The 22096-nt window shown below is 40.5% G+C and overlaps 1 protein-coding gene across 1 annotated transcript; it reads right to left on the reverse strand.

Moving 5' to 3' along the window:
- Positions 1 to 5563: 5563 nt before the first annotated feature.
- Positions 5564 to 8138, reverse strand: lbx2 (ladybird homeobox 2). Its single transcript, XM_034093356.1, has 2 exons — positions 7422 to 8138; positions 5564 to 6634 (listed from the first exon to the last, which is right to left on the reverse strand). Exons 1-2 carry the CDS (start codon positions 7744 to 7746, stop codon positions 6177 to 6179), a joined length of 783 nt encoding a protein of 260 aa, XP_033949247.1. The 5' UTR covers positions 7747 to 8138; the 3' UTR covers positions 5564 to 6176.
- Between the last annotated feature and the right edge of the window lie 13958 nt (positions 8139 to 22096).

The raw sequence follows: 22096 nt of genomic DNA on the forward strand, positions 1-22096 counted from the left end.
ACAACAGAGCCATGAAACTGAAACTGGTGAATCGCAGCAGTATTTTCCGTCTCTTGTCGCCACTGTTTAACTGGAAACGCTCTTCAGTGTTCAGGTATCTTGTAGCACCCTCATCAGGACTGTCATTCTTCTCAGGTCATACAGTATTTACAGCTGTGCCATGTTCTCTCCATATTTGTTAATGACCTTACTGTAATGCGAGCGATGTTCAGTGCCTTGGATATGGCCTTGGAGCCCCCCACTGAACTGTAGTTTTCAGTAACTGTCACAGATGTATTTGTAATGCTGCGAGTGTTGGTGATAAGATGCAGGTGTATTTAAGATCACACTTACTCAATTTCTTACTGAACAACTTAACCGGTATTTAAGGTTTATGTTAAGGCAGGGTGGACAACTACTTCTAATCCTTTTTTAATAATTGGTTTCATTTAGATATTTAAAAGGACACTGCCACATAAAAAGAAGACTAATGTCCAGGCATTTTTATATTTTGATCTTTCTTGACAGTTGGTGTTAAGAGCTTGGTTTTTCATTCGACAAATGAAACCATAGTGGTTTTCCATTGTAATGCTTTATTTGGGCAAACTACAAACTTTCAAAATGGTAATATTTCCCACATTGTTTGTTGATTTTAAACATAATTTGACTGCCATTGTGTTTCCTTACACATATCTACAAAATAATGACCTCCTAGAGTAAACCTGACTTTTTGTCCGTAGCTTCAAAAATGCTGTAAATTGCACTTCCAATAATTCAATATCATATTTCCTTAGACTGAGCACGCCTGGTAAATCCCCAGATTGTTTAACTCCAACCCACAGTTTATGACAAGGCTCAGGGTAATTATGGAGACTTCAGATATCTCCCTCCATCCTTATACACCTTCCGGCGCAGACTGAAAACTCATCTCTTTCGACTCCACCTCGAGCGATAGAATTACTAACAAAGAACTACTAACAGAGCACTTATATACGAATAAAGGACTGGCTTATCTATAACCAGTTGAGTAGCACTTGAAATACTTGGCTCTATGAAACCTGATGTACTTATATGATTCTGTTTTCTTCAAGGTTGTGTCTTCCTGGTCGAATGTACTTTAGTCGCTTTGGATAAAAGCGTCAGCTAAATGCAATGTAATGTTATACAAATGTTTCCACTGGCACTGCCATACTCCTTAGGCGCGTTCACACCGCAGTACTTTTCCCACTTTAGTTCCGATATAGTTCCGAAATGTTGCGTTCACACCAAAAAGAGCCGGAACTAAAATTAGTTCATGAGAACCTTTTCACCCCCTTTTCCGTCCCTGCTAGAGAGCAGGGACTTTCGTGGGAGAAAAAGGTTCCTATGTCTGATTGGCTGGGCGGATTGCAAACCACGCCCCGTAAAACTCCCAACAAGTTTTGTGAAGCCGCCATTTTATTATCTTACCATTGTTAGCATTAGCATTAGCCCAGCGCAGAGAGACTAACTTATGGTAACACAAAATAAAACATGAGAGCGGTGGAGATGAGGAGGTGTCGGCGTTCTGGCGATTTACTCGGAAGTCCCCAACTCCGGGGACTTCCGGCCGGGGACTTTGGGCGTCAGAATACACCGTGAAGTGGTTTGCGGCCTGCCAGTAAACCCAAAGCAGAAGAAGAAGAAGTGACGTCAGCGGCTTCATTTGCCTAATCCTCCCCCAGGGATTTATTCCGGTGTGAACGCGATCTGTATTTAGTTCATGAGAACTAAAGAGTTCTCATGAACTAAATTCTGATGAACCTTTGTGGGAAAAGTACTGCGGTGTGAATGCGCCTATTATGGTCAGTGAACAGTGTACGTGGACTGAGTGTCCTTACAGCAGCATCACAACATGTGAAAGCAGCTAAACCAGCTGGCATTTCTTATATCTGAAATGTTTATGACACGCTAACTGTGCGGTTATATTACACAGAAGCTTGCATGCAGAGAAAATACATGTGATTCAAAGTCTGCAGTAAAATACTTGGATTCCTACTGTTTAATATTTCTGAAAAACTAAAAGCTCTATTCAAACCCATAACGACACCGACCTCCTCTCGCTCTGTTCTGTTTGCTCAGAAGATCCCCTGTTCAACACTAGGTGGCACACGTGGTGCTCTGCAGACATGAGGAGGGGGCTTTGATGTGTGTGATCTTGTCCAGAGTGAAAGCAAAGTCTCTGATAACCTGACACGGGCTGATAATATATACAAGCCTTGTATCTTATTCTGTCTCTACTTTCTAAGTAGGCTGTGCTGCAGCAGCCAGAGCATTTCAGCACGAGCAGCATCCTGAGTGTCACGTTGAGACGTTGCTCGGAACAACAAAATGACATGAAAGGGCTTTCTGAATTTTGGACATGGGGTAGCATTGTGTTGGCTTGTGAGTCTGTGTGTATCACAGGCAAATAACAGTGCTTGGTGTTTGTGTCCTAAAGGTTAAAGGCCTGAAATGGAGTTAAGATTTCATTTGAAAAGAGACCATGTGTTCATCAAGGGCAGCACAGCTTTCACCGCAGAGGTCAATAACACGGAATAAAGCAGGTGTGGATTAAAGACTCGAGGGATGTTGTCAAAACAGAAGGTGAAATGTCCTAAAGGATCATGGGACAGTATTTGAAATGTTAAGTCGTATTGCCCAGAAGCGGTTTGAGTCTTTAAAAGAGGATTTCATATATTTCTTTTTTCCAATAACCTTAATAACATCTTGAAGTTAATTTGAACCTTTTGCCGTTCCAAATCCGGTCCCTGTGGCCATGTTTTCAAATGACGAATACAATTAACTCCCTGTAAACCTGCACACCAGTCATGAAACACACACACATACACACACACACACACACACACACACACACACACACACACACACACACACACACACACACACACACACACACACACACACACACACACACACACACACACACACATTTGTATGCTGAAAAAACAATAATGCCCTAAAGCTGTGACCCCTAGGTGCTCCTGGTGGACCGCTCCGCTAGATTGCGGCTTGTCTTTTTTTGGAACCCTTAGGCTTTAATTTTTAAGATCATAATACACCTGCATCTAAATGTGGCCCCCAACAGACAGGAGACCCGTTGATCACCTGGGTGTTTAATGCAGCTCGGATGTAATGCATCACAAATAGTCACTACATCTGAAAAAGGAAAATAATAATAGCAGACAACTGCATTTTATCAGCACACAGACTACCGTTGTTATGTATCCTTCAATTGAAAATGTAAGGCCATCAAAAAGAATTATTGATAAGGAAATTCAATTAAGAAAATAAAGGAAAAATAATATTAGCTTTTAAAAAATCACATTTACTAAGGTTGTTATATATTCTTTAGTTTCAAATGTAATAATTCACCTCAGAATGCCTCAATTGCAATGGTATTGATAGAGCTATTCAATGTAGAACAAATTATAATAATAGTCTTATTTTCAATTTACGGTTATCATTCAGTTACAAAAATATGAATTCACCTATCAAAAATAGTGTTATTAATAGAGTAAATCAATATAAAAAGATACCATGATAATACAAGGATACACTATTACCTCAGTATAGGAATGCCTCTGAGATAAGTAATACAATGATTACTTAGACAACACAATTACCTTCTGCTAAAATCAATGGATTCCAAATAGTGACGTTATTTTGGTGAATGTTTTTGGATCAGGACATTTGATTTGTGACTTTTACTCAAAGCTCCATCCTCTGTGTTGTTCCTGCTGCCAAAGCAGAGGCTCCATGATAAAAGGCCTGCTTGACTTTTCAACCTCCACGATTCCACACGATTACTTCCATTGTGTGGCAGCCTGCTGTTTCTCTGCCCACCCAACACAATCTGTCCTAACAAGCCCTTTAGTTTCCTTTAGTCCCCAAATCTGCCTTGATAATCTGCCTTGATATCTTCCTCTCGTTTTGGACCCGCTTCACAATGCGTTTTTTGGGGGATTGTCACAGAATTGTAAGGTAACTGTAAATATTGTGTTGTTTCAAAAAGCTTAGGAATGAAATAATCCTATTAAAAATAATAATAATAATAATTTCAACGTCCTAGAACATTAAAAAAAATATCCAAATCATCTCCCAAATGATAAATTAAGAATGAAGAAGTCTATAAGAATCCAAAACGAAAGGTCAGGTAAAATAACATTTGTTTTCTCCTTGCTCCTTTGGGCTACAAAACAATCTGCATGTTTTGTTCTATATGAGTGGAATACAACTAATATAATGTTAAACAATGAACTCAGATGGTATAATGACGATTAAAAAAACAACATACGAGCCAAATTCACTTTTAAAACAAAACAAATGATCTAATGTTGAACACAACTTAAATAATATTTGTTTTGGAATAAAAATAATGTTATCAATAAAAAGGTACGATAACACCACATACCACACACACACACACACACACACACACACACACACACACACACACACACACACACACACACACACACACACACACACACACACACACACACACACACACACACACACACACACACACACACACACACACACACACACACACACACACACACACACACACACACACACACACACACACACACACACACACACACACACACACCTCAACACTGTTGCAAATGGTGCGCCAGCAGCAGCAGCACGCCGCGTTTCACTGCCTCCCATTGAGCGTTATTCATTAGGATCCTCACACTACACCATTTGCTATTCATGGGAGACTTTTTTTCCTCCTCTCTTTCCAAACAAACCCGGGTCCGGAGTGGCAGATGCGTGCAGCCATTATTGGCTCTGTGGAAGCTGTTTTATGTAAGGCAAAGGCGGGTTAACCTAATCAATCATGTCCATAGTTGTGTTAAAGACGAAGAGAAAGCATATGGCTGAAGCTTTTCTCAACACCGCGGCCAGACCCGGACCGTCTTGTGACAAGATGCATTCAAAGGCAGGTCAAAAGAATGGGAATGAAGGCGATGGACGGCAGCTAATTGAAGTCGTGGTACTTCAGGGCTGAAAGCAGGGGTCAATTATTCAAAAGGGCAACTTTTAACCAAGCAGGGCACTTTTCTGTGGGGGGTGGGGGGGTTACTATATTATGTATTGGCTTTGTGTCTCAGGACAAATCCCCTATGTTATTATATTCTTATAAAAATAGTAAATCAACGTGGATGTATCTCATTGCATTCCTATAGATTGTAGTCATCACAGGGCATCTTAACATTCATAATATTATTCTATGTTTTGGTTTTATTTCTCAGGACAAATCCCCTATTCTATTATTTTGTTATAAAATAGGAAATTAGCTTCATCTCATTGCATTCCTATAGATTGCCTTTTTCGTCACAAGTCATTTTAACATATTATTATTAACTCCTTAAGGGATTGAGCTTTACATATCGTTCACCACATTTTTAGCTAATATCGTAAATATCATTATAATATTCCTGCAGTGAGACATCCCAATGTGTCTTCCTTTTTAGTTTTAGGATTTAGTATCGGTATGTTATCGTATATTTGTTTGCACAATCACACATCCAATAGCGCCGAGAGCTTCTTCAAATATCATATAACCTTTATTTACATAGATGCTGATTAAATAGAACGTTACAATAAAATTATCGCATAGGATGTCTGATCTATTTACACAACTCAGAGCTTGGAAAAGTTTGCAGTCGTTATGATGCGCTGCAGGCCTGCATGCTGCAGAGACACATTTCGCTCAGAAGAAATAATACTTGCACACATGAGGAGGGATGGACTGACACCCCGACCTCTATTGTGCGTAAAACAATCCAAACAAATGGTGATTTAAATATTTGGCACATCCAATTCCTTTAACAGAAGATAAATGACACAAAACAATTGCACAACTTTTAAAAACATGAACAATTAAAAATGTTTGCACAATTTTCTTACTGTACCATCTGTACAGTCTGAAAGGAAAAATATTCCTCACATATTGTGAAACTTAAACGACAGACTTGGAAAGCTTTACAAGTCCGATTAATAAATTAAAATGGAGAAAAAAGAAAAGAGGAGAGAAAAATCCTGAAATGTCTTGTGTATATATTCTCCTTTTTTGTTAATATCCGTGCAAAAGTTTGGGAAGAAAAAAAATGCCCCCTTTTTTTAATATTCTTTTTTGTTGCTGCTTATGAAAATCTCCTCTACTGTCAATCGTCCACCTCGATTTCCTCGTCGTCCTCCGAGAACTCATCCGTAGTTTGGTCTCTGGAGGAGGAGGGGGACTGTGGGAAGGCCCGGAGTCCTGTGGAGGTGGGGGAGATACTGGGGGACCGGGCGTCGGGACCCTCGCCCTCCTCAATGCTGTCCATGGTGACCAGCTTCTCCAGGGTCTGCGGGTTGATCTTCTTTAGCGACTCCACGTCCGCTTTCATCTCCTCCAGGTCCCGCTTGAGCTTGGCCCTGCGGTTCTGGAACCAGGTGATGACCTGCGCGTTGGAGAGCCCCAGCTGCTGCGCGATCTGGTCTCGGTCGGCCGGGGAGAGGTACTTCTGGTACAGAAACCTCTTCTCCAGCTCGTAAATCTGGTGGTTCGTGAAGGCTGTCCGCGACTTTCTCCTCTTTTTCGACGTCTGTCTCTGGCCGAAAGCGTTCACGTGTTCGCGACCTTGGAGAGAAGGAAAACATAAGAGGAATGAAACAGCCGTAAAATACTCTCCCCACAAAAACTACAGCTGAAACAGAGAGCACTGTCTGCAGGCCTGCCTTTAGATTACATGCTGGGCTTTGTTTTTTTTCCGTAAAGCAACATATTGTATTTATTTGACTTGATTTCAAAAGACAACATCTAAGAACGTTGCTTGTCCTGGTGGCTTATTTTAAAGCACAAGTAGCTACTAGTCAAAACAAACATAACATTTATAAATGAACAATTTGTGTAAACGTCAACGTAATGTAATTTCCAATATCGGAAGGGTGCATAATGAAAAACACAACTGAAGAATATTACATGATTTAGGAATATAACAAAAATCTAAAATAATACTGAAAATAAGTGAATTAAATCATCCATATTGCACATTTAGTTAAAAAGGATGTAACCATATTAGAACTTGTAGAGTTGTACTGTGTCATATTCATTTACATAGTGTGTTATGTATGTTTATTCTTGCTTTCATCCAACATAGCATTGTAAGGAGTAGGCCATAATGTCTGAATTAGCTTTTGACAACACTCCGTGTATATAAGCCAGTTTTAGCACATTTAAATGTATATAGGGCTGTTTTGATTTATTTGCATACACTTTTACGCATTCCTTTACAGCTGTTTTACCATGTCCACATTTAAAACCAAAACAAACCCAGCTAGCCCTAATGGCAGCTGTGATTATGTTCTCTTTAAAAACAGTTTTAAATCTTAAAAATGAACCTTTTAAATGAAGAAAAAGTGTTTACCTTCTGCTGCCTGGATAACGCTGACTTCCAGACCCTTAAACGTTTTGCTCGCGAGCTCCTCCAGCGCGCACAACGGCGAGGAGGGAGTGGTGATCCCGTTCCTCGCAGAGTTGGAGCCCGTCACTTTCTCCAGCACTCTGGGCGGACAGATACTCGCAACAGACTTCTTTACCGAGGGTTTGTTCAGAATATCCTCGATGCTGAACGGCGTTAAAGGCTTGTTGGAGTTCGCCGGCGGCGGCAGCTGATCCAGGGGAGCCCGTCTCCTCTCCTCCCCGCTGGACTGCAACACAGAACCTGCCTTCATGTCTTTACTGGAGGTCATCGCAGTCCCGAAGAATCGCTACTTCCACAACACTTTATTATATCATTCAAATGGCAGTTTGACGCGTCCACAAGTGTTTCCTCTGCTGCTCGATGTAGACCCCCCTGTATGTGTTCACACTTTAAAACCGCAACTTAGCTCGCCTGAGAGCTTTCCCCCAGAATCACCATGCTTCGGGTGTAGTTGTAAAGGCAGCCGGACTGTATTCCCCCTCAGAGAGTCGCAGTTCCTCTGCCAAGCTCCATGTAGATCTTTAGGAAGTAACAGACTGGAGGGGATGAAGCCCTGCGAGGGTAAAAAAGCTGTCTCAGGTTGCAAGAAAAAGAAAGCGCCTGCTAACGAGTTATTGTTGATTGGGCGAAGTTCAATTAGAGAAACACTACACTACTTGCTGACCCGCTGCTGCGTCTTAAAGGGCCGGACCGTAATAACTAATTGGACGTGGGAGAGAGGAGGAGTCAGCTGCTGCCGAGGAGGAAGATGTCCTGAATGTTTATGCATCTGTTTCCCTCTGCTGGTGTGTTCTGTAAGAAAGGGAGAGTTGACGGCTATTAAAATACTGCCACCAGCATCTCTGCATTATGGAAAAGTTTGGAGGAACACCCAGCCAAAAAAATATCTGAAGCCATTTTCATTTTGTCGTTTTTGTGGTAATTCGTACTTTGCGCACGAGGGAGCTTTATTGCATTGGAATTTGTCCTAAAATAGCAGCAATGAGCCCATCTACGGATATATCTGTGTAGCATTTTTGTTATGTCTTTATGGCAGCAGATATGTAGCCTGAGAATACAAATATATTTTTTGAATTTATTGTATTTATTTTTCAATGTCATTTACCTGGAGATATTGGAAAGGTCTTATCTCTTCTACTCACATCATACTTTAGATTAAAAGACCCACAAAATAAAAATAACAAAATAATCACAACATTTCAAAGCTGAATTTGTTTATCCAGTTTTTGTTGGGGGGGGGGGGGGGGGTAGGATGTACAGAGAGAAACGGATAAGAGACTAAACGGGGACGAGCTGGACGCCGAGAGCAGCAGGTACGTCTGCTCAGAGGAAACACACCTTTTTTTATTCCAGGCTCGTCAAATTGAACACATTTAGGTGTTGTCGCCACATTATTCGTTATAATGCATTTTAGAGATTGCATAGAACCGGCATGCAGAACGAAATATCCAATTGGCAGTGATTAGAACAACGCAAATGAAACACATTTCTTCTCGAAATGAAAAATAAAAAAACATCTGAAAATAAAGCTTCTAAATTCCACTCATATTTTAGCAGGTGATTTATAATGCATGTGCCAATTTCTGATGTAACACTGGGGAATGTTTTCTTAAATCACATTATTCTGATCCATTTGGATGCAGCCTTGCCGCCCAGGAAGCCACTGTGGAGAGGCTTGTGCCAACAGGAGCATATGGTGACATTGGTGTAGGGACAGAGTTATAAAACAGCAGGAAATTCTATTAGCTACCTCGGAGGTCCCTCCTTTGTGGATGCTTTGAATATATATTTCTCCATAACGAGCAGGATTTTGGGGGGATACATTAAATGTGTGCATTTTGGACGGAAACGAGCACCGTTTTGATAACAGTTGGAGTAGATATTAATATCCGGAAGATGGGGGTTTTACACGTGAATTCAACATGAGTTTACATATTAAAGGGATAACGCTGCAAACTGTAATTATCCTACTATGACTACTTTTTTTACGATGTTGTATTTGAGTGTTGCCTCTGTGTTTAGTCTGTCTGTAACGTTGTGTGTTACCACTGAACAGACCTTGTGTCTCAATGAGATTTTACACCTGTATAAATAAAGGCTAAATAAAAAAATAAAATCCTACAATACACCTTGTGCATATTTACTGCAAAAAGACAGTCATTATGTAAAATAAATGACTTTTGTTTTACTGCTATGGCAGGGATGATTTAATATACAAAAAATGTCTTTATTTTGACTGCAGTGTTTGATCTAATAGAGGTTAAAATAATAGTTCTCCTGGATTTTTTTAATTGTACATTATCCCTGCAGGCCTCTATCACCCACACTGAGGCATGTCTTATTATAAGAAATTGCAAAACCTACTGATTATATTTCACCTTTAATTCTACAAATGTCATGTCCTTTACATAAAACTGAGCCGGGCACTGAGGACCATCTGCACCCACGCTGCTGTAGATTATTAACCTCAAATGAAGTTTAAATGTGAATAACCCCAAGACCTCTCCAAACGATCCAATGAGCTTTCAGGCCTGAATTGAAGCAGCTATGGTCAGGAACTTTTTTTGTGTTGCTTAATTTAAACGTTAATTAGAAGCAGGGCAGCTGACATCATCAATCACCAGCTCTTGAGGGATTTAATTGGATGATTCGCTTCGCTTTTACCTCCTATCACCGAGCTCCAAAAGGTATTGCGCACATGGAGCCACTTTACCGGAATAATATTCTCTTTTGTGATGAGCAAATGTATCAAACTGCACCAACATGTCGGCCTTTCTTACATATTTAAATCACATTATTAATAACCAGGAGGGTGAATGTGCAGTGTTCGTGTCATTCTTTAGCTCGATAAAATCAAAGCAGAGGGAAACTCCTCCTCGGTAAAGGTCAGCCTTTCTGTCATTAATCACCACATCATTTCACCGCGCTCCGCATGCGGCGAATATCAGGGAAAGTATCCGGTTCGGCCTCCGTAGAACCGGAGAAGGTGATGCTAACAACTGCAGCAATGATCCACAACATGTAATCTGTTACAGTGCTGTATGGCGTTACCGATCATCTCTCCATGTAAATAGCTTTAAATTAATTGCTTTTGTTGATGCGAATTGGGTGTGTTTTCAACAAATACAAATAAAAACATTTGATTTGAAACCAGGGAAGAATTGTTTTACTGTATTTATTTTATTTTCGATTAGTAAAACAACGTTTAGTACAACACAAAAGCACAGATACTTGACATAATAAATACATCTTTAAAGATGTTCCTATTTAAGAAGCATTTTTTTATTCGATAATTGTTTTCTGATATAAAAATCCTAACGAAAAAGAGGTTATACAATATTTTAACATTAAAAAAAAATGTAATGGCTATTACAAATATATGAAAGCAAATTATACAAGGGACAGAATAAATAACATAGCCCTCAAGGTCATCATAGACATAGAACAACAATAAATACATCTCCATAGAAATAAACAAAAACAACCCCGAGGGGACGACGGTCATAAAATCAGCTTCATGTCGTTCATTTCAGTCCCATTCAGATGCGTTTAGGATTTTTGGAAATAATACAATTTCATTCTAATAAAGTCGTTATTTATGTCAGTGTTAATTGTCATCAAGTCTATGTGTAAAGGCCGTGCAGGCAGCGTTGTGTCTCTGCTGTTGTGCTGCAGCTCTCAGCGTGTCGTCCTGTATTAGGAGAGGAAACAGCTGTAAACGCCTCAGTATAACCTGATCCAGGAGCGGCTGCAGGGCTCTGTGGGAGTTTCTGGAACACACCGAGCTGCTGGAGGGCCTCAGCAAGGTGCGTGTGGGTCAGGAGCCATGGCGTTTTCTTTTTTTTAAGCACAGGTATAGGCCTACCAGTCACAATATGAACGTCTAAACATGAGATATTGGCGTAAAGGACATCCAAATAGTGATATTTTAAGTGAATAAGACTAATAAAAACAGAAATACTTACAAATAATTATAAGGATATTGTGTGTGTGTGTGTGTGTGTGTGTGTGTGTGTGTGTGTGTGTGTGTGTGTGTGTGTGTGTGTGTGTGTGTGTGTGTGTGTGTGTGTGTGTGTGTGTGTGTGAGAGAGAATATCAAATCGCGTGAGTGTTGCAACTGGTTGTCACTCGTGGAGAATACTATTTTCCAGCTGTACTCGAACGCACCATTTTTTGACGTCTCACCATCAGCAGAGACACACAGGTGTTCATCTAGTGACGATAATGACGTTCCCCTTGACGCAATCATGTTCAATTGTTATCCTCCCTGTTCTTTGTCTCTGTATCATACTCTGTTCTCCATGGCTGTTTATTTCTGAAGAGAAACTGTGGAGGCAATCGCTGTTGATTGACAGGGATGTATTGTTTGATCAGACATCAGAACATCAAACTATCAGCTCAGAGAGGGTGTGGTTTGATCGTTGTTATAACAACAGGATCAATTTGGACTCACAAGCTTCAAGCCATACCCTGGAGACTAATGACAATACCACTGTATTATTTTCCTCATTGGTGCATTTGCAGATCATTTTCTTATTCAATAACTGTTTGTCTTTAAAATGTCAGAAAATGGTGAAGGTGTCATCCTCCTTCAACCAGTCCGAAACACAACCCTGCTCAAATTACTCTCACATGTCGTGGTCTTTATCCTGGACAATGGCTGACTAACTAATCGTCAAGATTGTTGCAAAAAAATATGATGTTGCATGGCTGGCTTTGGATCAACTGACAACCACTACAGCTCTAAATGTGACAGTCCTGCATTAAGTATATTAACTGAGTATACTGTATTTTAAAATGTTCTACGGGTACACGTCAAATACAACAAAAAGAACACCTAAAAACAGTATTCTGCATTTTGGTAAATAGTGCTGACCCACAATGCACCCCACATCAAAAAGAGTAGGCCTATGTGTGTTTTTTGTTCAGTTAAAATCCAAGAATCTCAAGAAATATTTTTCAAAAATCATTGTTTTTTGGCAGAGCTTTCCCCATAGTTACCATTCCTGTTTCTGTCAACATCAGTGTGTATTCCGCTTGTGTGAATAATAAGGTCAGTTGCACAAGTGAAGGTGATGCTAATGGTTACAGAGATCAGAGCTTTCACTATAAACTTCACACGCCTGCTTCAATCAGGACGAAGTTAATCCTTTTTTTGTTTTACAGATAGGTTATGATGTTTTTCCAGCGATAAGCACTTATCTCCTCTGACATACTGAACAATTTAAAGTCCAAGGAAGTCTGCAATGATCCCAAATATATAAAACCAAACTGTTTCCCAGCCCTTACACCTCGGAGCTACAGTACATTACCTCTGTGACTTCATCTTGTTCCATGGTCAGAGTTCACCCCCCCCCCCCTCTCCTGGGACGGGAGCGTGGTCGTCCTCGCTGCTCTCTAATGGCCCACCGGGGCCCACTTCAGACCATAAAGAAGGATATGTGGAGGCTTTAAGCAGGATTACAGCACATTAAGGCTGAATGGTTCTGAATGGTTCTCCTGTTTGACTCTTGATTAGCATCATTACGCTGTGATTATCCCAGAGACTGAGGTGCACAGCGTGGAACCTGATACCACATTAGCTCTATATTGTGAATAACTGTGTGGCGTTTGTTGCCCAAAGCCATCTTATCCGAGAAAAGGAGCTCAAATGATAACATTGTTCTAATCATTATTATTATTTTAACTGCATGACAATTGGAAAATGAATTCTCCTTGCATAGTGCTGCGGGTTGCTTTTACCTCATGGGACATTGTGATAGAGTCAATCTTTATTTTAGGTACACCTGCATACATCACTAAAGGGGTTAAGTTTTACATGTACAATCAGTACTGTTTGTGTTTCTCAATGAATGAAATACAGCTATTACTTCAATCTTAATTAAGATAAACAAACTATTTACAACAGGACTGCTTAAATAATTGGTGGAGTGACCCTTTTGTCTGCAACTGGATTATCAATTTAGCTAAACATGATTCAAATTATCTTAAACGTGGTTATTTGTGAACCTCTACATTGAAGGGGACTTTTCGTTTGACTTTGGGTATACAGATCCAAGTGAAGACGAATTAAAAAGCAATGTAAATCTGTGTTTATACGTCACTGAGTGACTTTAAAGTCAGTATAATTTATTATTAACCGGCTACATTTACACACACCGATGCAGAGTGCACATGACCAGTTCTATTTATATAAATGATGATGGGAGTGTGTCACTGAGTTCACTCTTTGATCAGCAGCGACTTCGGGCTGAAGTTCAGAGCAAAACTCTTCATTACCTCTAAATATAACCTCTTCAGAGTTTCTGGAACAAAATGGTTCCAAAATTCCCAAATGTTGCTAATAATATCTAAAAAACAGATACAGATGGGAAATGGAGTAAAAAAACAAATAATATTTCTAATATTTCTTCTTCAGGTTTTTTCCCCTTTGCATGTCCCTTCCGGGCTTCCGTACATATCCAATTTTAGGTCAAACTAATGTAATTCATGTTAATTATATGATTGTGTATTGCTGTAGTTAAACTAATATTTAATTACACACATAGACTTACGTGAAAGAAGCAACAAACCAACCAACCATACACATATTAATAATTCTGCTGACGCACACACACACGCACGCACGCACGCACGCACGCACGCACGCACACACACACACACACACACACACACACACACACACACACACACACACACACAAGCTCTCTCTCTGTCACTCTTTGAGTCATTGACAGACTTGTATTTATTCTCAATGTTACAATTATACGAGTGAAGCATAGCCCTGACATTTCCCTTGCTTCTGTGCAGAAACAAAGTGCACGTTGTAGTATTATGACGCTCATTATTCGTTCCGCAGTTTTAGCTGTTAAATGAACCGAGAAAATGTTTTTGTTTCAGCAGCAGCGGCAATGTAAAACAACGTACGAGCAACAAGCTTAACAGGATGTTTGACTAAAGCCTGAACTGTTGTTTTTCTTTTAAACAAGAGGGGAAGAGAAGCCTCCACTCAGGGCTCCTTTCAGGCCCATCTTCGTGTCCCTGTACATTTCATGGCAAATGAAGACAAATGCTTGTGAGAGCACACCAAGTTCCAGGGGAGCTTTCAACAAATTAATCACTTGCAATCCTATCCTTGTCCACTTGGGCGCCTGGCGGGTCCCCGATGCAGCGTCCAAACGTACGTAATGAGGGTCTGACCGTCTCTTTACGAGCCCCTCCAAACAAGAAAAACATAAATGAATAAGTGAAGCCACCTCTCCGGAGGGGCGTCCTGTTCTTCAGATGGTGTGGCGCCTCGACCTCAAACATCACCCCTCTACCCAGCTCCCTCCTCACATCAGGATTTCATTAAATGGTGAGCAGAAACCCGCCCCCAACCCAGCCTACTCCATCACCACCATCACCCCCTTTCTCCCCCCTTTTGCTCTCTCCTGCGCCACTTTGCTCCCAAACCAAATGAGGAAATAGCTCGTCTGGCCGCTGACAGACCTCGGGTTTGGCCGTAAAGATAAATGACCCAAAGTATTAAAGTTTAACACGTTGACAAAACCCACCTGATCTGTGGGATTAATGCAACACAAAATCCATCTGTGGAGAAAAGAAAGGAGGAGGAGGTGATGGGGACAGGAGAGTAATAGCCCGGCACGGGGAAGGTCAACTAATATTTAGGATAAGTACACATCCAGTGTTGAGAGGCAGAACTTTACTGAGCTGTGATGTTATTACTCATGTCTGTGTGTTTAGTAATTCGTCAAAATGTGAAAATGTACCCAACAACACAAACAGAGTAAGACTTAAGATGCTTTGTTTGGTCACATGAAGGAGACAAGGAGTGCTTTTACTCAAATTCACATTAATAATCTGATGTCATTCAGAGCAGAGGGTTAGTTTGGGAGTTGTGTCTTGGATATGCATGCATCAAATACAATTTCATACATACATAATATCTTGTTCCCCCCTGACTGAATCGCCTCTATTGGCCTCCTTGGTTTACTTCTGTAACATAATGACATCATTATGTAACACTCACGCTTCTATTGGCTGGCGCTCCAACACATTGTACGTGATAGGCTAAGGGCGGGACATCTCAAAGTGGTTGACCAATAGGCGCGTTCACACCGGAGTACTTTCCCCCGTACTTTTCCCGTTTAGTTCCGTTAGTGCCTGGGATTTTGCGAGAACTTAGTTCAGAGAACTTTTACCCCCATGTTTAGTGCCTGCTAGAGAGGTGGTGCTATCCTGGGGAGAAAAAAATACCAATTTTGATTGGCTGGGAGAATTGCAAACCACGCCCCGTAAAACTCTGAAAAGTTTTGTGAAGCCGCCATTTTATTTGCTGGCATTAGCATTATTAGCATTAGCATTAGCCCCGCGCACCAACGGAGAGAGAATAACTTATAGCAACACAAAAAAAAACATGGGAGCGGTGGAGATGAGGAGGTGTCTGGCGATTTACTCGGAAGGCTTCAGTATAAGCTGCTGGGACTCCCAGCCAGTCCCCAACTCCGGGGACTTCCGGCCGGGGACTTGGGGTGGCAGTATACGCCGTGAAGTGGTTCGCGGCCTGCCAGTAAACCCAAAGCAGAAGAAGAAGAAGTGACGTCAGCGGCTTCATTTGTGTAATCTTCCCTCATGGAACTTATTCCGGTGTGAACGCGATCGGCTCTTAGTTCCATGGGGGTACTAAGTGCTGGGACTAAGTGCTGTGAAAGTGGCTAATCACAACAGAGCAGACTAGGCTCTGGTTTCAGACAGAGGGTGAAAAGAGGTGCTGCAGCACAGGCAGTATGAGAAAAATAAAGAGCTTTTTGAACATTAAGGCATGGAGACATGTCCCAGTAGAGGAGCTGAATTATAATATGAACCTGAAAATGAGCATAATAGGGCCCCTTTAAGAGTTTGTATTCTCTTTAAGATGATGGATCTCTTTTTCTGACCTGAAAACAGCTCGAAATAGTATTTTATCTAGACATATTAAACTTTATACATTCGCTCGACTATTCTTTGCTTAAAGATGGTGTTTGTTGTCATTTTGACAAACACTGTACATTTAATTAGTCTCGATTTAACACATTTTGTAAGGTTTTCACATAATGAATGTTGTTTGTTTGCTTTAAAGATACTATATTCAGACAAAACATTGTCTATGCAGAAGGCAGCTTTAACGCTCATCATTACTGTGTAGCCCTAACTTTATTGAAGTATCTGGTGGATCCGTTAGCAGATACTTTTAAGCAAGCATGGACATTTATCTAGATATGAGGAACATCTTCTGTGTCCTTCTTTCAGGATATGAGGTAATTTCTAAAGTACATTATAGATAGATGTGGTCGTTGCTTCATCCTTGATTATTACTGAATGATCCCCATGGGGACGGCGGTGATTGAGTTTGTGTTATCTTCTATTTAAAGTTGGGGTGAGAGGTGAAAGCACAGTGTATACTTTACCTGTCAATATCCAGAGGATCGGACTGCGGTGGGAAACTTCCAGAAGTTAAACATTTCATGATGAGCGTTCGTCCCTGTCTGCGTGTTGGTTTACTGGGACGTGGTCCTCTTAAAAAAAAAACATTATTTTTTAAAAACACAGTAGGGTCAGGGCACAATGTGCAGCCCATCAGGAAAAACAAATCCGACTAAAATTATACTTATTTACAAGTGTAACTCATGGTTTAGAGCAAACTCAAGGCCCGTGGTGGATTTAATTTCGGCCCCCAGGATAATTTCTAATTACTATTAGATCTGGCCCACCGGTATATTGCACGCACACCTTCACTCCATCCTGAGGGTTTCCTCCTCTCAGAGCCTGAGCCCAAACATTGATGACCTTGCCCCCGAGATGAGACGCCAAGTATCTGAACTAGCATCAGAGCAGCAACCTGAGTTTAATGGATGTTTCCTTCTGCACTTTCTCTCACGACAACAGGGCATGTTTGGTTTGTTCTTTGAGGGAAATAGTTTTTTTGAAGCTGTTGTTGGCCTGTGGAAAAATGTGACCATAAGAAATGAATGCAACTGATTATTTAATGTTTAATGTTGTTTTTATAGGCAATCATTTAAGCTTTGTTAGTTCCAGGTTTAATATGTGCAATAAGTTCATTTCAATACGTTCTGCAATAAACATTGAACCAGTCCAGCTCTCGACTAGTACCCATTTTTTCATTTTGGCCCACTGTGTATTTGAGTTTGACCCCCCTGGTCTCGAGTCATAAGGGCCTTTGATTGGTTAGTGCAATAAATGGTACCGTCAAACTTTTCTATGCCATTTACATTTGGATACTAATAGTTCTGCTCACTCACTCTGATGTTCAGCCTTTCTCACTGTAATGACGCTACCCTTTATCATAGATTTCTCCATAATGTGTATTCAATACTGAAACATTTCTCAGTAAACGATGAAACAAAGCAAATATAAGCACATTTTGAAAATGTTTACTATGGTATTAATCAGCAGATATAAGATAAGATTGAGCTTTATTGTCTCCCTTAGGAGAAATGTGTCTTGGGCATCGAGATAATACACATAAAACATTCAGGTCAATCAGTCATAGATACAGAACAGAGATCACATATCACATGGCAAAGAAACAAACAGGAAACATACAGGTACAGCACTTTCCCTATTGCACATACATAATCAAATATTGCACTTTCCCCTATTGCACCTACATAGTGTCCGTCAAATTGCACATATCCCTGTTGTGTCCATACCTATTTACACATAATGCACTTCCCCTATTTAACCTTCGATTGCACATACTACACTGTAAACATTGCCCCTCCCAACAACTCCTAACAGCATAATCACGATTGTCTCTGACTGTTCAGCAGCTTGAGTGACAGCGGAACAAAGGAAAACTTACTTACTTTCAATTTCCAGTTTGGTAATCTACACCTTCTGCAACTCAAACTCTCTATACAGGATGTGTTTGGGGTCGCATGTGACTTTACGGCCTTGCTTTCTCACCATCTCCTCAAATATCTCCTGAAGAGAGGATGGTGGAAGCACGCCAATTATTTTTCCAGCCCTTTTTATCAAGCTCTGTAACCTCTCTTGCGAATCGTTCTTAAATGCACATACAGATAACGTATCAAAAAACAATTCTAGTTTAAATCCTTGTTAGTGATGAAAATACTGTCACTGTATTATTGTGGATAAATACTTCATTATATTACCAATATATTCAATTGTATACACTATACTGTATACAACTTTAATAGAGAGTGAGATGTGAAGTAGCACTACTCAGTAAACATCGTAATCTATTCCAGACTGAAGGTTTGTTCACAACGTCCAGCTGAGCGCAACAGGTGTCATGATCAGTCGTAACTCACTGGGTTTGTTTTTGAACTTAGACAGGAGAGCATAACTGCCAAAAACGAATGGAGTATACCTCTGTGTGATTCTCTGACTTCAACTTAAAGTGAAATATGGACTGTCTTGATGCAGAAATCACGTCAGCCTCAGCAGGAGAAAACAAACAGTAAACCCCAACTGCTATTTGGCCCAATTGCAATGGGATCTTGAAGGAATGAATGTGTCCACATAGGTGAAATGTAAGCTAACAAACTAGCGTAATGCTTTAGCGATGCATCACTGTACTTACTGGAACGTGTTTGGATGCTTTAAGCCAGCTGGTAAATCATTATTATGACCTATTTCTCAGTTCTTCACATTCAAGTTGCTCCTGTGGGAAGAGATTCCTCCCTTTCTGAAATATTTCAATCGTGATAATGCGTAGGGAGATCAAACATTACACCATTAGCCAGATTGAGTTAAAAGCCTGTCTTTTGAAACAGGCACGCTGATTTCAGAAGCTTTGGGGAAATCCCCTTGGATCTAGACGCAGGAGTTTCTATCACACATTCATACCTCGTGAACAGACACATGGAGCAAAACTAAAGATATAACATAAAAGTCTGACCACTGAAAACAGCTACGATATTTAATGTTTATTAACTTTTACCAAACTATTTCTGTTGTTTTGACAAAGTCTTTTACTTCTCCCATAAGACACCCTGTTCTTTTGGCTCTCATATTACAGGTGGAGATATTTTAAAGGAGAGAAAAACAGGCAAAATAGCATTAGGGAAAGAACATCTGTCAGCGAAGCATAAATATTAAGGGGGTGAAAAGACTAAGCAAGGTCTTGGCCCGATGTGTGTTCATAACTTACTCTGCTGTGCTAGTTCATAAATATCAGCGTAGGCTCGCAACCATGAGCAATGAATCCACGGAGGAAACTCAAGAGCTTTTTGTGCGTCTGTTTTTTTATTTGTATTTGCCAATTGAACATCAAAGCAGCGTAAGACTTGAGCACTAAAAGCCAAAAAAAATAATTCTAATCCAGTTTAGTTCTAATCCATTTCAGTAGCACCACTAATTAATATCTGGATTTGTTTCTACTGTTTTGTCAATTGCCATTAGATTTAAAAATGTGCTCCTGCTGTCTCTTTATTTCTAAAGTAACCTTTAAAAGTTCACTACATTTTACACATCAATACAAACTGTATGGACACACATTCACCCTCCATACAGACCGTCACCCAGGGGCGTCCCTCCCTACAGGCCGATCGTGCAGACTGCGTGGGGCCTCATCTTGCGGAGGAGGCCTCATCTTGCGGAGGGGGCCTCAACGGCGTACCTATGCATTCACCGCTACGAGGCTCCACTAGCACCGCCCCCACCCCCCCCCGTTGCGAAACAGTGGGCCTCGTGTTGGCCAGGGACGGCCCTGCCTCCTCTATGATGTGAGCTACTGGAGCTACTGGAGCTAAGTCATTTTTATATATTTCTCCATTTCCTCCTTACCATATTTTCCATGTTGCTGCTGACACACTTAGATTCGTATGTGTATCCGAATTGTGCAATAGTGGTCATATGGTTGTGTTGTATGTTTTCCAATAGTTTCATTGGTGGGTGGTTTGTTTCCAACTTATTTTGGATCACCTTTGTGTCTTTCTTTTTGCTCCCGTGAGTGTGTCCTTAGGAAAGGCCTCGTGGAGCTTCTGTGTGTTATTGGTTCGGTGAGACATAAATCAGCCGAGCCAAAGAACTTCACTTTTTATAATAAGCTGAATCCAAGTGGTAGAGGAAGGGCAGAGAGGAGGAAACTACGATAAAGTTACGAGTCCTGATGCTCTTGTTAAAAAGTGCAAAAGCGATCGTTGACCTTTAGCACATCTTGCATGTTCAAACAGTTTCCTAAAGGTCTACATGAGGTGAGTTTGTTAGAAAGTCTTCTGACCTACAGCAAAGAAGGCAAACATATCATGAAATATATGTTAATTATGATTACTTTATTGTCTAAATTGCTAACTTATTTTATGCAGGTTCCCACTTGAGATACTACATGTTCCTGCCTCTGTGCAGTCTCTATCCAGATGTGGATCCTGAGCTTCCTGTGACAGGATTTGGGTTTTTTTCATCTATACAATTACTGTTAAATAGCAAAGATATGCTGAGCCTTTCAGCTAATTGTGCTGATTTTGCATTTAGTATCTCACCTCAGATGTATGTTTCATAACCACATATGGGGTGTATTATTCTCTGCTTATATTTGAACATAGCTTAGTGTGATTTCAACAATTTCTTCTTTGGATTTAGTATGTGTGTGATGTTCATAAAGCCCTGCAAAACATATAAGTATGTGGATGTGATGCAAAACTTAACCTTACCCTAATTATCATTTTGTTGCTACATTAAGGGAAACAAAAGCAACAATCTGGCAGCACATATCTTCAGATACATCATTTTAATGGGAATATTCTATATCATATACATGGAAGAATAATATGATCCAGGCATGGCCGGTTTTAAAGGGGGGCAAAAGGGGCCAATGTCCCTGTAACACTGAGCTTGGACCCCCTGCGAAAGAAGAGTCTACTGTATGATAAAACCCTTTGTGAGAGTTTTGCACCAAAGGCTCCGCTGTAAATTGAGATAAAGTGGTAATGTGTGTGGTTTTAACATTGTAATCGAATTGATTGGTTATTGACATAAATACAAACAAATACCAATCATGTTTTTTGTTGACTGACTTTAAAATACAAAATTCCTCTGTTTGTCTGCCATTAAATATCCCCCCTATAAATAACCAGCCCCACCCCGTAAAATTGGTCTGCCACTGGATCCAGGCAATATTTACCTTAACCTATATTTTGCCAAATAGGGGAATTTACTTACAACATTTCGGGACATTTGTGTATCCCATATTCTATTTTCTGGTCCTCAATATGTTCTTTGAACTGCACATCCAAAAAGTGACATATTGTGTGTTTTTTTTCTTTGTCTTTTATGTATTTTGGTGGATTCAATTGTAACCTGTATTCAGTGGTAGTTTACCTATGATCGGATCACCCCGGATATATTTCAGTGTCAGGTAAGAACAGGGCCTAAGGAATGTTTGCAGAGGTTGCAACTCCTATCTACATTTCCACAGACTTTAAAAAACAAAAAGTGGAAACTTGGAACACATCAGTCAACTCGGTGTCCCATTTTTTGCTTCCAAAGGTTCGACAGTCTGTGTGCAGCAGCCATGACACACCCCTCAGTGACCACATCCGCCATAAGCAGCCGGAGATGAAACGATATGGAGATTATCGGGACAAAAAGCC

Source organism: Pseudochaenichthys georgianus, chromosome 10 (genome assembly GCF_902827115.2).
Source record: "Pseudochaenichthys georgianus chromosome 10, fPseGeo1.2, whole genome shotgun sequence".
NCBI lineage: Eukaryota > Metazoa > Chordata > Actinopteri > Perciformes > Channichthyidae > Pseudochaenichthys > Pseudochaenichthys georgianus.